This window comes from Podarcis erhardii, assembly GCF_964252035.2.
Source record: "Podarcis erhardii genome assembly, chromosome: 3".
Taxonomy (NCBI): domain Eukaryota; kingdom Metazoa; phylum Chordata; class Lepidosauria; order Squamata; family Lacertidae; genus Podarcis; species Podarcis erhardii.
Window position 1 is genome coordinate 24,576,528 of NC_138507.1, and position 15,502 is coordinate 24,592,029.

General features: G+C 45.6%; 1 protein-coding gene across 1 annotated transcript; it reads right to left on the reverse strand.

Annotated features, from left to right (window-relative positions):
- Window positions 1-1,395: 1,395 nt before the first annotated feature.
- CLN8 (CLN8 transmembrane ER and ERGIC protein) lies at window positions 1,396-14,511 on the reverse strand. Its single transcript, XM_081857419.1, has 3 exons — window positions 14,303-14,511; window positions 9,842-10,525; window positions 1,396-4,666 (listed from the first exon to the last, which is right to left on the reverse strand). Exons 2-3 carry the CDS (start codon window positions 10,382-10,384, stop codon window positions 4,343-4,345), a joined length of 867 nt encoding a protein of 288 aa, XP_081713545.1. The 5' UTR covers window positions 10,385-10,525; window positions 14,303-14,511; the 3' UTR covers window positions 1,396-4,342.
- Window positions 14,512-15,502: the final 991 nt, after the last annotated feature.

Below are 15,502 nucleotides of genomic sequence, written 5' to 3' on the forward strand. Positions count from 1 at the left end.
AAACTAGGGAGTAAATGGGCTCAGCTTGGGCTGAGGGTAACATTTCGGCGGCAGGCAGAACGGATAGAGGGAATGAGGACGTGTGAATGCAGCCACCTCAGCCAACAGTGGAAGAGGTACAGGGTTAAACTCAAGATTTCTGCTGCTACGTATTTTGCACCATGAAAACTTTTGCCGACTTTTGATTCTGCACAGCTTGAACCATGGAAGTGTCCTTTTCCCAGATTTCCCACCACCTGCCCAGCTCTGTGTAAACAGGCTGTGGGCCAAGTTGAATTCAGATCAGCTCTTGTCTGAGGTAAGCTCATACTGAAGATAAGCCCTTTCAGGTTTATTTCACCTACTTCCCCTTTTTAGACGCAGAGAAGATGATTGTCTGGGGGAAACAAGAAACTGAACTTCTGATCAGAAGCAGGCTAGTAAAGCGAACTTGTTAACTCATTTTCAAAAGCTGCAAGGGGATTATATTCCAAAATGTAACATTACACATCTTCCGGACTGTGTGTGTGTGTGTGTGTGTGTGTGTGTGTGTGTGTGTGTGTAATGCTGCAGCTGAAAACCACCTTGGGAGTTCTAAGAAAAACAATTAAAGACAAAGGACAAAGACAAAGACTGGAATTGTTCTGTGACAAAATATACTTCCTAGTTCACCAGACCAGTGGTTTTCAGTGTGCTGTGGCACCCTGGGGTGCCTTGAATGACGGTCAGGGGTGCTGCGGGCAACACTGGCCTCTGTCCTTCGCGCCCTTCCTCTGAGGCCCTCTGGAGTCTCTGCCTTCCAAAGGCACATGCAGCTGTTTGTTGCAGCAGCCCTGGCTACAACTTCCCCAGGCGAATGGCGTCTCTGGTGCTGGCCAAGGGGTGCTGGTTGCCAGGAGTTGAGGCGGCCTCAGAGTAAGCAAGCAAGTGGGTGAGGGAGCCCAACCAGCCAGTCTGCCAGACCTTGCTGTTGGGAATGGACAAACAAATCCCAGACCCCTGTGGGACCGTTGTGAGGAGGTGGGGGGCAGCTCAGAGACCAAGGGCAGTAGCTGTGGCTGCCCGGAGGACTCCCAAGGAGAGGTGAGAGGAGAGGAGGCCGAGGAAACACTCCACAAGGGAGGGTGTTCAAAGAGGGTTGAGGGGTTGCCAGCCCTGCAAGGGGTGACACAACTGGGCCCCCACAGGGGTGCCAGAGAAAAAATGTAGTTGGTCAAGGGAGCTGTGGACTCAAAAAGGTTGAAAACCTCAGCACTAGACCACTGAATGAAGGGGGAGGGAGGAATCTTCATCCCCACAAGGTTTCAGAAGTGGGTCACATTGACTTAGACCAACCTCCCTCTCCACTGGAACAGCCCTTTTGTATAACCTTTCACACACAAATAAAAACAAGGTTACACAAAGGACACACCAATCCTCATCTGTTCGCATCAGAATATTTCAAAGGAGTTACAATACTTCTGGGTTTTCAGCGTTCGCGAGCCGAAATGTTCGAGTACCAAGGTGTTTGAGAACCAAGGTTTCACTGTGCTACGGTTCATGGGGAAATTGTTCCATTTGGTTGTGTACTTTTGGATGTGTTTCATTTATTATTTATGCCTGTTTTCGTCATACAGTTGTGTAAACCTCTCCCAGTTTTGTAAGCCGCCTTGAGTACGGTTTTAACTACGGAAAGGCGGCCTACAAACAGAACAATTTTGACTTATGTTCGCTTTGCCTCACAGAGCTCAACGAGAACCACCGACAAAATTATTCAGTTCCATCGGCATACATCCTGGGGTTTCATATCTTGCTGTTACATTTGAAACAGTAGAAGGTAACAGGTACCTTTAAACAAGAACAATATATTGTGCGTTGGATCCAAAGCTTCTGCTCTGATCACGAAAGGACCTTTTCCAACCCTGGGAAGACTTCTATGAACAGATTCTCCCATCTATCAATGGATGGAATATTGCTATTAATCACCATGCTTTGAGTTTCCAATGCTAATTTTCTATAGTTGCATTTATATATTTTCTATAGTTGCATTTGTGCTCCCTCACTGCTATTACTCCACCCAAGTACGTGCCAGGACAAATGCACATTACCTTGGGTGTAATTCCTCTGTACTGGACCTTCACAACTGTACATTAATGTCTATTTACCAAGGGAAGAGGGAGCAGAAGAGAGGGAGGAAAAAACCCTGTATTTAACATGTCCTTCATCATGCTAATTTTCCACCAGCAGTTCCATCACTATGCATTAGTCAACGGAAAAACCTCGTTTCCCTTACACCTCTGCACCACAGGTTGGAATGCAAAGCTACACAGCAGGAAGAATTATGCACTCAAAATAAATAAAAACAAACGAACAATCATGCTTTCAGTGCAATCCTGTCTACTCAGACGTAAGTTCCACTGAGTTCAGTCAGACGTAACTCACAGGCAAGCTTAGGTAAACTGCCTCCATGCAATAATATCCTTTGCTGATTGCATATATTCTGCTTGTCAAAACAAGCGAACTATACATCGCAATGGCCACCAGGTGTCAGCGTTCCACAACTTTCTGCTGGAATATGGATTTTTTGAACAAGTTTCCTGCAACTTCTTTAAAAAACAAAAAACGATTTACAACATTTACACTGGGAAAGGACTACTTTCCTCTAGGACCTTTCAAAAACTGTTGGTACCTTTTCAGAAGCATCTTAATACCTGACACTTGAAGGGGATAGGGCTGAGGATAGAGGTCTGATGTTATAAATAGGATTTTTAAAATACAGAGTCTTTTAACTATAAATTTACGAAGCAAAGGGCAAACACTCAGGGTCTTTTAGCAGTTAAGGCAGTACTAATTAAGTGAGCCCTGCCCACTAGAGCAGGCATCCCCAAGCTCGGCCCTCCAGATGTTTTGGGGACTATAACTCCCATCATCCCTAGCTAACAGAACCAGTGGTCAGGGATGATGGGAACTGTAGTCCCAAAACATCTGGAGGGCCGAGTTTGGGGGTGCCTGCACTATAGTATTCATCGCTAAATTCCTAGCAACCAGTTGGGGAGCTACTGGAAACTGCTCAAGAGATCCAAAATCTGCTCCCTGCCCCTGTCTGTTAAATGCGACACAAGTTTTAAAAGATGAAATCTAAAACCTCTCTGGGGTGCACTGGAGCTACTGAGCCCAGCTGGTCATGGAAGAAACAGAAGCAGGAGAGGCATGAAGATCAGGCCAATCCCTGCATCAGCTCCAAGCCAGCACACAGATCGGGCCTGACGCTGTTGCCAAATGGTGGCAAGACCAGCTTAGGACTGGCTCAGCCCTGTTCCATTAGGGGGGCTTTCCACGGGCAGGGGTGCCAGCAGCGGGCATGTCTTGTAGCCTGAGCACAGAGGGGCCTCCACTCAGGCTACACACATACCGCCCCCAAAGTGCAGTGTAAAATAGGGGTCAGGACTGTTCTGAAAGAGGTGCCAAAGGTTTCCAGCCGCCTATCCTCAGATATTTTAGACTAAAACACTCACCATCCTTTCGGAGCTGGGAACCCAAAAGATCCGGAAATCTCCAGGTTTGGGGGGGGGGAGGCTGGCTCATGCTACACAAAGGTGATTGTGCATCTCAGAAGAAATTAAACTCACAGCCTGCAAGAGGCAAAAGGGGTATGTTTGTGCATGTACGGTGCCATAAGGAACGAAACCTGTGAGACCAACCCTGGCATTCTGAATCATCAAACTACCTCTGTTTTGATGATCTGGTTATTCTAGAGTTGTCCAGCAGTGCTCTTTGCATTAGTGTTGCCTCTCGCACTTTTCTGGTGTCGACTGCGCGCAAATCACATTGCTCCACCTGCTCTACACCTCTATTATTATTTTTTTAAAAAATACACTAGGTTAACGTTCAACACTATTTGCAAGCGGAGGTTTAAGGCTATGAGCACTGACTAATGAAGAGCTCAGCATGTCTGCAAAACTGAGAGCGAGTCTAGAAAGATGGGGGTCCATCTGGAAACACCACCTGTCCCTGGTGACATTCTGGAGACAACCAGAATGGACAGTGATCTGGTGAATGTGTTTGCGGCAGCTCTAAGAAATGGAAGTCTGGTTCCCAAAACTAGATCACAGCCAACTCATCTCCTGCTTTTTCTCGTATTCAGTTCTCTCTTCTACATTTCTTAAAGTATGCAGATGTGCAACACAGATATTTAAACCAAATTTGCAACGTCACAGTTATTTGATTAAGAATACTGATAAGAAAACTGCGGACTAGTAATAAATAAGTTTCAGATCCCTTAACTCAAAAAAACTGAAGCTTCGCGATCCTGCCTACCCGAGCTACCTCCACCTGGCCTTTTTTTTAATATATCGGTTCCCGAAGAGGCCTAATAATGTCGCCGTCACAACCCTTTCTTCTGCAACACGTCCCCGTTGGGTTTTGGGGACGAGCCGTTTTCCATTGCTCTATTGGCAAAGTTCCAGTCCACGGGGCAGAGGAGCTGCTGAGTCTTTTTGTATGTCCAGTAGGGGTTAAGTATTACGGTGACAGCACTCATCCCTGTGAAGACCACAGCAAAATGCAGGAGGCCCAGGTTCTCCACAACAGCGTTCCAGTTAGAAATACACACCCACCACATGTGGTAGGTAAGAATCATGCGGCAATGGAACATGTGGATCATCAGCCACTGGTTTGCCTTCCAAAAGGAAGTGTTTGCCAAGCCGACCTGGAAGAGAAGATAATCAAAAGTTAAGACTCTATATAGAACGCATATTTTTCATGTTGGAGTTATATTCAGAACACATTTCACCTCAAATAACACCACCAAGAACATGTGCAAAGTTTGCCAGTACAGTGGTGCCTTGGTTCCCAAACACCAAAAACCCGGAAGTAAGTGTTTTCGGAAGCCGAACGGCCGATGAGGCTGTTGGCTATTGTTTCCAGGGCACCTGCACCAATCAGAAGCTGTGCCTTGGTTTTTGAACATTTCGGAAGTCAAATGGACTTCGGGAATGGATTAAGTTTGGCACTTTTGTCTTTGCTATTTATTTTGCGTTTTTTGTTTTCGAGGCTTATTTTGGTTAATTTATTTTTGTGACTGTGTGGAACCCAGTTCAGCTACTGATTGACTGATTGTGTGACTGCGGAAATGGATAAAAGCCCCCCATCCAAACAATGACTATCATCAGTGCAGGTAAGAAAAAAACCCCTAATTTAAAGTTTTATCATCTACAATACTGTCTTATTTATTTTATAGTTTTTTTTTTTTACTTTATTATACAATATTTTATTATACAGTACATTGATTATTCCTTTCATTTTATGGATCAATGGTCTTGTTAGATAGTAAAATTCAAATTAATTTGCTGTTTTAGGAGTTGTTTTTAAGAGTCTAGAATGGATTCATCTGTTTGGCATTACTTTCCATGGGAAAGCACGCCTTGGTTTTGGAACGCTTTAATTTTGGAGTGGAATTCCAGAACGGATTAAGTTTGAGAACCAAGGTACTACTGTATAGATATTTACACACCAAACTTCCTGGAAGTCAATTGTTTTAAAATGCCAGGAGGCTTTTAAACAGCCATCTTCCAAGAGGAAGAAACACGCTGGCATTGAAAGCAATAAGTTTGGGCAATGACTGACAACTGGAACGTGAAGATGACAGGCATCTCAGAACAGCAATACGGGTCGTTCCCAAGAGCTGATACTAAGACACTCCCCTTTCTCAATCAGGGGGTGTGGTGCCTCTGAGGACCAACAAGAGTTCCTCCTCAGCGTCTTAGAAACTCTGATCTATAAGCTAGGAGCCAAATGGCTCCTTAAGCCAAGGATACAGTAGCCAGGATGGAATGTCTAGTTGCCCATTTGGGGGTAAGGCAGCTCTAAAATCTTATTTTTCAAAGGATGGACGGACTGTAATGGATTCTCAGTTAAACGTCTGGCCAGTTCAGATGACAACCTTGAGCTCAAGTTAAGAGCTTTGAGAACTTAAAGAAGAAAAGACACTTGATCCAGGGACTGTCCATACACACACACACACACACACACACCCCGAGGTCCAGCGCTGAGGGCCTTCTGGCGGTTCCCTCATTGCGAGAAGTGAGGTTACAGGGAACAAGACAGAGGGCCTTCTCGGTGGTGGCGCCTGCCCTGTGGAACACCCTCTCTTCAGATGTGAAGGAAATAAGCAGCTATCCTATCTTTAAAAGACATCTGAAGGCAGCCCTGTTTAGGGAAGTTTTAAATATTTAATGCTGTACTGTTTTTAACATTTGATTGGGAGCCGCCCAGAGTGGCTGGGGAAACTCAGCCAGATGGGGTAGGGTATAAATAATATCTTCTTCTTCTTCTAATATATATGTGCGTCCTGTTCGTTCCTCTTTTTCTCAATTGTTTCATCACCTGAGAATACTCTTCACAACTGTGAGGTAAGTGAAAACAAGCTGCAGCGATTCACATGTTCACTGCTCCTGCTCAGGCTGCACAGAAAAAGTATTCTCATTACATTACAAGCCATTCTCATTACATTACAAATCTTAAGGATAACCCATAGTATTAGAAAAGAACCCAGGAGAAATCTTTGCATGAAGACCCAACACAGCAGTGAAGTTTGAGCGCTTATAATGAACAGCTAAGCTTCCCAATAAAGGAGCCTGTTAATTTAATGTTTACTCAAAAACAGAGTCAGCATTTGGGCGAGTCTGCCTTAATTAAACTCTTTAATCTGAGTTAAAGAAAAAGCTGCTACCAGATTGTCCCTGAATATAGAATAAGCAGGTTCCATTAAACCAAGTCCAAAAAAAAAAAGGCTTGAAACTGAAGACAAGTTTATCTCTAGAACTTTACAGAAGGAAGGTTTCTTGTTCTCTGTCACGGATGGCAATCTCTCTACATCAAAACACAACCAGCAGAAAGACTCACAAGCAGTGATGTATCTGAGAAACGCACAAAAAGGAAACAATAATACAAACAGGACAATCGACAATAGAAGAATCAGTTACAAATCAATTTCAACCAATAAGCCTTTTTCAAAATGTGTCGCAATTATCGAAAGTCCTTGGGGGGGAATATTTTGAACCAACGTCTTTGGGGAAATGTATCCAAAGTCCTCATGTGCATTTTGTATTTTGACTCAGCATCTTTCTATCTTGTTAACAGGCTGTTGTCCAAGATGCATGTTGGATTGTTTGACTCAAATTGCATCTAGCCTTTCTTTCTAGGACCAGAAAAGAATGCTCTCCCATCATTAAGGCCCCCTAAAAAAACTAAACAGAAACACTATCCAAAATGCCTTTTCAGAGGCTGCAGGTGGATGGAAGAGAGAAGGAAGGAAAACTTGCCTTCCATGAACTGCCTAAAGCAGGCATAGGCAAACTCGGCCCTCCAGATGTTTTGGGACTACAATTCCCATCATCCTTGACCACTGGTCCTGTTAGCTAGGGATGATGGGAGTTGTAGTCCCAAAACATTTGAGGGCCGAGTTTGCTTATGTCTGGCCTAAAGCTAACTTATCTTAGGATCGCTAGATAAATCCTGGCTAAAACTGGATTCCACAGGGCTGCAGGTTTCAAAACTGCAGACTATGTCTATTTCCAACAAAGCAAAATAGGTTGTTAGTACAAACTTCCTCTTTATATGGTAAGATCATGCCACAGTTTCTAAGCAGGGGACAACCTGACCACTTTAAAGAGTATGCAAGAGAAAGATAAATGTTTAATTGTTCCTTTGACTCGAATGCTGGCGTGGTTTCTTTGTTTGTAAATAGCACCCTGTGATCAGCATGCCATTCCCTCTAATTTTTGATGGGTGGTAACACACAAAACAGTATTATTATTATTGTTTATTCAAATTGTACACCACCCTTTATCAAAAGATCTCATGCATTTCCTGCAAAAGAGACACAAACCTCTAATTCCCGAGTATGCTCAAGCTACCCAATATCAGAAGTGCTAGTTGAAAAGTAGAGCAAGGAATACAAGATTAATAGGTGAGAGTACTCCTGAGCAGGTGCAGAGTGCCTTTCCCTCAATATTAATGCCCCAAATGGAATTAATCCCAATGAAACACAGAAGAAGAAGAAGAAGAAGAAGAAGAAGAAGAAGAAGAAGAAGAAGAAGAAGAGTAGCAGCAGCTTGGATTTGATATCCCGCTTTATCACTCCCTTTAAGGAGTCTCAAAGTGGCTCACATTCTCCTTTCCCTTCCTCCCCCACAACAAACACTCTGTGAGGTGAGTGGGGTTGAGAGACTTCAGAGAAGTGTGACTAGCCCAAGGTCACCCAGCAGCTGCATGTGGAGGAGCGGAGACACGAACCCGGTTCACCAGATTACGAGACTACCGCTCTTAACCACTACACCACACTGGCTCTCTCCCAACAGCTGTTCAGTTTGTGAGAATGTTCAGAATTTTCGCAAACGAAGTCGAGAATAGAGTTTGAATTTGCTATCTTCGTAAGCCGAGGGCACTACACTAACAACAACACATATTGGTTTTGAACGATGGTCACTTTCCACTGTTTATAGCTAATTCCATCCAGAAAGGATGCCTGAAAAGTCTAAAATCAACTTTATCAAGGGTGGTTTCTGTTCTTTTATGTGCAGGCGATGGGGTTCTCCTGCATGTGTAGGTCTAAAAACATAACAGTGGGAGCTTGGTGAATATTGTAAATATGGAAAATCTAGAGATTAATTACTCAGAAACCAATGCTAGGGTCTTCGGAAAAGGAAGGCAAGAAACTCCCGACTGTTGTATTTGGCAATAACAGCTAGAATATTATTTGCACAGAAACGGAAGGAAGAGAAGTTTTAGACAAAGGAGGAAGAGCTTTTGAAAGTAATGGACTATGCAGATATGGCAAAGCTGACAGCGAAATTAAAGAGATCAAAATGATGAACTTTATATAGAGTACTGGAGGCCTTTCATGGACTATTAAAAAAAATATTGCAGTCAAATGAAATCGTGGGCAGGATTCGAGATAAAAGCAGCGGACGAAAAATGATAAAATAATTGTAACAGAGAAACTTTCTGTAATCGATAATGATATAATGCAGTAGAAAACGTTTGAGTAAAAACAATGTGGAGGTGAGGGTGGGATGTCAGCTTATGAAACAATGCAATTATTTTGACTGGAAGGTTATTGTGCAAATGTTTTGAAATACCTGATAACAAATTATATATAAAGAAACTCCTGAGAGTCAACAGATGAGCAACCAACCACCATTACAAATTCAAAAATCTAGGTTTTTGTTGCTGTTTTATAAAAAATACACTTTCTGGGAAGACTTCTAGGAAGGCTATAAAGCTTTCAGCTTTAAGTTAGAAGCTTGGGCGCCATACTAGACCTTTATCATACAAAGGTTGGTTGTCTAAATGTTCCTGGCCAGGAGACTGGACCTTTGAAGATCACCACCCTCCAGAAAAGATGCAAACCTGACAGTGTTCATCTGAGCAAGGTATTAAAGGCCTCATTTGTCCCCTCCAGGCCTTGGCAGGCCAAGCCTCTCAGACGGAACTCTTTTGAGGCACCACAGCTCTGGCCTGCCTTGCCCCAAAGGCTTCCACACAGAAGACAGGGCAACACAGTTTGTGATGGTGGTATTAGTAGGACGGTGGTTTTGGACCAGGGGTTGGCAAACTTTTTCAGCAGGGGGCCGGTCCAATGTCCCTCAGACCCTGTTAGGGACCGGAATATATTTTGAAGGGGGGGGGAGAATGAATTCCTATGCCCCACAAATAACGCAGAGATGCATTTTAAATAAAAGGACACATTCTACTCATGTAAAAATACGCTGATTCCTGGACTGTCCGTGGGCCGGATTTAGAAGGCGACTGGGCCAAATCTGGCCCCCGGGCCTTAGTTTGCCTACCCATGTTTTAGATCTTTGCTCACCCAACATCTCACCTTTAAAAGCATCCACGATATGCAAGTGAAAGGCGTACTCATCTCCAGCAACATTCCCATCAAGGGGATGTAGTGCCCGGATTTTATGTTGGTGACGAGACCGAAAAAGCCACCAAAGGCAAGGAAATGGTGAACGACTAAGAACAAGTCAAATGTCCTGAAGACAACGTTGGAAACGTGAACAGCTACATTTTCAAGCAGGAAGAAGCCAGAGGCTATGAGGCAGTTGAACCAGCTCCACTCCTGCTGGGAGTACACCTTGTCGGCTTGAAAAACCGGATCGAAAAGCAAGGCCCACAAGCCGGCGACACAACTCTGGATGCCAAACACGCCTCGCGTAGCAGCCAGGTTCCAGAAGACTTTCTCCTTCGCCGGCAACGAGCGGTAAGTGGCTACCAGCCACGAAGACAGGCAGTGTGAGAGGCAGAACACTCCCAAGTAGAGGAAGAAGCCGGCCGCCACTAGCTTCAGACGGACTTCCCACAGAACGTAATCCCACGAAAACAGGGACGAGGATGTCGGCCCAGCAGTTTCAAGATTCATTTCTTCAGTTCACACTGCAAAGCTGAACTTGTGAGAGTGTGTTTCCCCACACCCAGGAAGTCCGCGCCCACGTGTCGGGCCTGCTTAAGGATCTCGAACTTCTGCCGTTATATTTAGCTGTGGCCCAATACACGCTGCCATCTGCAGAGGAAAACAAAGAGGAAAGCTGTACAGTGGTACCTCAGGTTGCAAACACTTCGGGTTACAGACTCTGCTAACCCGGAAGTAGTACCTCGGGTTAAGAACTTTACCTCAGGATGAGAACAGAAATTGTGTGGCGGCAGCGGGAGGCCCCATTGACTAAAGTGGTACCTTAGGTTAAGAATGGTTTCAGGTTAAGAACGGACCTCCAGAACGAATTACCGTATTTTTCGCACCATAGGACGCACTGGACAATAGGACGCACCTTGTTTTAGAGGGGGGAGAACAAGAAAAAAAAATTCTCTCCCTCTCTGCCCAGAGCCCCTTCAGCGAAGCGGCAGGAGGCGCTGTGCAGAGAGGGGGAGAATTTCCCCCCTCTTGTTTTCCCCCTCTAAAACAAAGCCTGGAGAGCGAGAGGGGTCGGTGCGCACCGACCCCTCTCACTCTCCAGGCTTCAGGTTCCTTTCAACCTGCTCTTTGGGGCTGGCGGGGGGAAGCCTACCACCAGCCCCAAAGAGCAGGTCGGGGAGCAGCGCGAAGGCGCATGGCTATAGAGGCTCCTGCCATAGCCACATGTCACCTCTCCAGACGGGAGAGGGTCGCGGGGGGGGGCTTCTTTAGTCCCGTGCGCACTCTCCCGGCTGGAGAGATGGCGCGTGGCTAAAGAGGCTGCTGCAATAGCTGCGTGTCACCTCTCCAGCTGGGAGAGGGTAAGCGGGGCTTCTTTAGCCCCGAGTGCACTCTCCCGGCTGGAGAGGTGGCGCGCGGCTATAGAGGCTCCTGCCCTCCTGCGGCAGAGGGTCGCAGGGCTATGCTGTCTTCGCTCCATAGGATGCACACACATTCCCCCTTCATTTTTGAAGGGGAAAAAGTGTGTCCTATGGTGCAAAAAATACGGTAAGTTCGTAACCAGGTGTACCACTGTAGAAAGCTATATGCATGTTTGTGTGCCAAGGCATGTGGGCACACTCATGCCTCACTAGTAGCTCTAACAACCTGCAATCAAGTGATGATGCACGCATTAGCAATAGCAATAGCACAATTAACTGCTTTCCCATGTCCTCTGCCCACTTCCTTCCAGGTAACATCTGGATCCACTGAGAGCAGGGCCGGTGATGGGGTTCCTTGTCACCCATCATCAGGCCCCGCCCACATGGCCCCGAATCCAAATGCTGGAAATTTGAAGGCTTAGAAGTTGCAACACTAAGCGTATCCTATTTTACAGCATTCACCTGTAATGCAAACATACACTTCTTTTTATCTAAACCCACTGGCTGTGACGTGGATCCCAGGAGGCAAACTGAAGAGAGAAAGGATTTAGGGGCAGAGAAGAGAATCTGCTTGGTGCGGCCTATAGGTTTACTCGTCAGATAAATGAACAGATGAACAACTATATATATATATATGGCTTTTAGAAGACATCCGAAGGCAGTTCTGTACAGGGAAGTTTTTAATGTTTGATGTTTTATTGTGTTTTTTGTATTTTGCTGGAAGCCATCAGAGTGGCTGGGGCAACCCAGCCAGATGGGTGGCATATAAAAAAATAAAATTATTATTATTATTACTTGTCACTGACAGGTAAAGGGCACTGAAGTGTTCTTCCACAAGGGCTTTTTACCAGTCCTTGGTGTGTAGGGCCTCATTTAGCAAGCTATTACATACATCCACACAAGCGTGATTCAGATTATGGTCTTAATTGAATATAGCTTAAATCGCATCTGTATAAAAGCTCTAAGCGCTGTTTGTAACCATTTTGGAGAATTTTTTTTAACCAGTTGTCGTGCTTTCAATTGTGATTTCTGCATTTGTAAACAACTTTTACTGTGTTTGTTTAACTACCATATAGAAAACAATAGTTACCAAGTCTGGCAGAAACAAAACAAAACACTGTAGTTATCTGATGAACAAGCAAGAGCAGCTATGAATACAACCAAGCAGGAAATATCTTGAACAGTTCGGCTGAAGAGTCCCTCTCCACCACACACACACACACACACACACACACACACAAAATCACAAAGTTTCAGACTATTTGTCCACTCAGCCCAGAAACATCTCCTCTGAGTGGCAGAAGTTCCACACATCAGCTGCTACTTGTTCCTTTTAACCTGGAGATCCCAGGAATCAAAGGTGGGGATGTCTACATGCAAGTGGGTCACTGAGCAGTGACCCATTTCCTATAATATAATATGACAAAAGAGCACAATTCTGCCAACAAATACTCCACCCTCCTCAGGCCCCATGCAACTACTGCATGCCTCTGAATCATGGGCAAAGAATCCCATGCCAACAAATGGTCACTTGTTCAGCATTTTAGTGTTTTACGACCATGATTTTACGGTTTCAAGATGATGCATTTGCTTTTTTTTTTTTTTTTTTTTTGAACTGGCAGTTTATTTGGTTCCAGCCTTACTTATTTCAGGAGACGTATATTGAAATACTCTACCTAAGTGTCTTGCTTTCATGTTCTACACTTTCGGCTCAATTACAGTGGTACTTCGAGTTACAAATGCCTCAGGTTATAAACTCCGCTAACCTGGAAGAGTTACCTCGAGTTGAGAACTTTGTCCCAGGATGAGAACAAAAATTATGTGCCGGCAGCGCAGCAGCAGCAGCAAGAGGCCTCATTAGCGAAAGCGCGCCTCTAGTTAAGAACAGTTTCAAGTTAAGAACGGACCTCCGGAACAAATTAAGTTCATAATTAGAGGTACCACTGTAGTCCCTTAACTATTGAGCACTTTACTCATAAGGAAGCCTTGTTGAGTTTAGGGACCCTTATTGATTTCAGAGAAGGGAAGAGAAGAGAGAGCAAGTTAAGGAAGAGGAGATAACTTCAGAAAGTTTTAACCACACACCATCTTCATGCTGTGTCTAGCCTGTCATTTCTATTGTGTTTTTGATATGCACCACCCCCCCCAAACGAGCATTGAGCATTGAATTGAGAAAAAGGAACAGCTGCATTTCAGGCTGTAACATGCGCAGGATAAACTAAGAGCAGTTTACTTTTCATCAGGTTCCTGTTAATACATGAGAACCGCCTGTCTAACAAGCCAAAATTAGACCAGGCCATGTTATTTTGTCACGCAAAGGAACGAAAAGGAAAGAATAATCAGCTAAAGAAAACAATACCGCAGTTTCTGGTTGTTCCACTACTCTTTCTAAAACAAGCTAGCTCATCGATCTGAGAGGTCATGCGAGGTGCTGTGGTTTAAATCGCCCCTCACCCTCCCAAACCGTCCTTCGGAGAGAAAGCAAACAGAACAAAGTTCTCCATGAGATCTGCTTTCCAGAGCAGGGCCGGCCAATAACGGTTAATCGCACCCTGCCTTCATCTGGCTTCCAAAACCTACTGATCCAAATTCACCCTTAGGAGGAAGATATTAGAAAACAGCAAGGAAGGGGGGGGGGATCCCAATAACAACCTCCTCTCCCCCTCCGCCCCTACCTACCAACCAGCCCCCAGGAATGCCAGCTTGGCTCCGCGACCGTGGGTGCCCGGGGAAGTGGGCGCCATGCAGAGCGCATGGCTCTGGCACCGAACTTTGTGGGTGCCCAGCCCCTCCGTGGGGAATTTTGTGGGTGCTCAGGCACCCAGAGCCCCAGGGAGATGTGGCACCTATGCCAGCCCCACCGGATCGCTGAAGTTCACCGCAACTGACACAACAGCTCAGACGATGAAACGCATCCCAAGAAGCGCCGGAAGCTTCGCCGTTCCAACCCCTCGATTTTGGCCTCCGTGGAAATAAAGTAAAATAAAACGCATGTTATGCTACTTACCGGATCCGATGTTGCAGGGACAGAGGCCTCCAGTCACTTGATCTTGTTGCTGCTCCTCGCAACTGCCCTACCCCGGGCTTCCCGTCACGCGCCTCTCGGCGAATCGGCGGACGGCGAAACCCCGGTGCGCCAGGAAGCGCAAGGAGGAAACGAGGCGCACGCAAAGGAGACACATAAACAAGCATGCAACTGCTTCCCCTGGTCCTCTTTCTGCGTGTGTGTCTGTGTGTGTGTGTGTCTGTGTGTGCGTGTTTTTTTCTTGGGGTGGGGGGTGGAGCCCTGAAATTTGGAGCAAACCATTTTGTTCCACCGGCAGGGGGTGGAGAGGATCGAGGAGGAGGAGGAGGAGCGCACCGAGCAGGAGCAACCAGCCTCTCCGCCCTTGGGTGGGAGGGATCCTGGCTTCCTCGGCCGCGAAGCGTAGGAAAAGCGTTTTAGGCGAGCTTGGAGGGAGAGGCCGCGTTGCAAAATCGGAGGAGACGCCGTTTGTTGAACCAAGCACAAGGTCCCCCTTGTGATGTTAGCCGCTAAATAAAGAGATCGCTTCGCAAGAGGCGCCTGACTCCCACCCACGTGACGAGTTTCACGAGGCAAATAAGCCTTTTTGAAAAAGTGCTAGTATGAGCGCTTGGTGTGGATGCAGCAGAATTCACTTCCAAGTAAATAGTTGCAGGATCAGATTCAGCACGGCTATAATAATGATAATGATTATTAGATTGCCTTGTAGCCGCAGGTCTCAGGGCGGTTGCAGAAATCACAGGGCGATTATAAAACCACAATATAAAAACAAAATACATGATAAAAACGAAAATAACCCAATAAACCCCTCTCCCCAACACATTTTAAGAGGGCATTGGCTAAAGAGGAACGTTTTTGCTGGGCTCCTAAATGTATAATGAAGGCACCAGGCAAACCTGTTCCACAAACGGGGAGCCCCTGCAAATTCCTGTAATCTTGTGTGTAGGTACTTGGAAATAAAGGCCATTTGTTTTTATTTTTGGGAAGCATGTGTAGGATGGCTGCCGGGCCATATATGTCATAGAATCACAAGGGTTATCTAGTCTTTTGCCCAACATGAGCCTCTAACAATCCTGAGTTTAAGGGTCTCATGCTCTACCTGCTGAGCTATCCCAGGAAATAAATAGCACTTACGTTTCATGGGACTTACTGCACAGAAAGCGAGCACAGGATTGGACAGCA

What these genes read in the sequence shown, in the direction of transcription:
- CLN8 (XM_081857419.1), bottom strand. Translation starts at nt 10,384, where the DNA reads ATGAATCTTGAAACTGCTGGGCCGACATCCTCGTCCCTGTTTTCGTGG. An exon ending in TATCGTGGATGCTTTTAAAG is followed by an intron (nt 4,667 to 9,841) that starts GTGAGATGTTGG and finishes CTTCTCTTCCAG; the next exon opens with GTCGGCTTGGCAAACACTTC.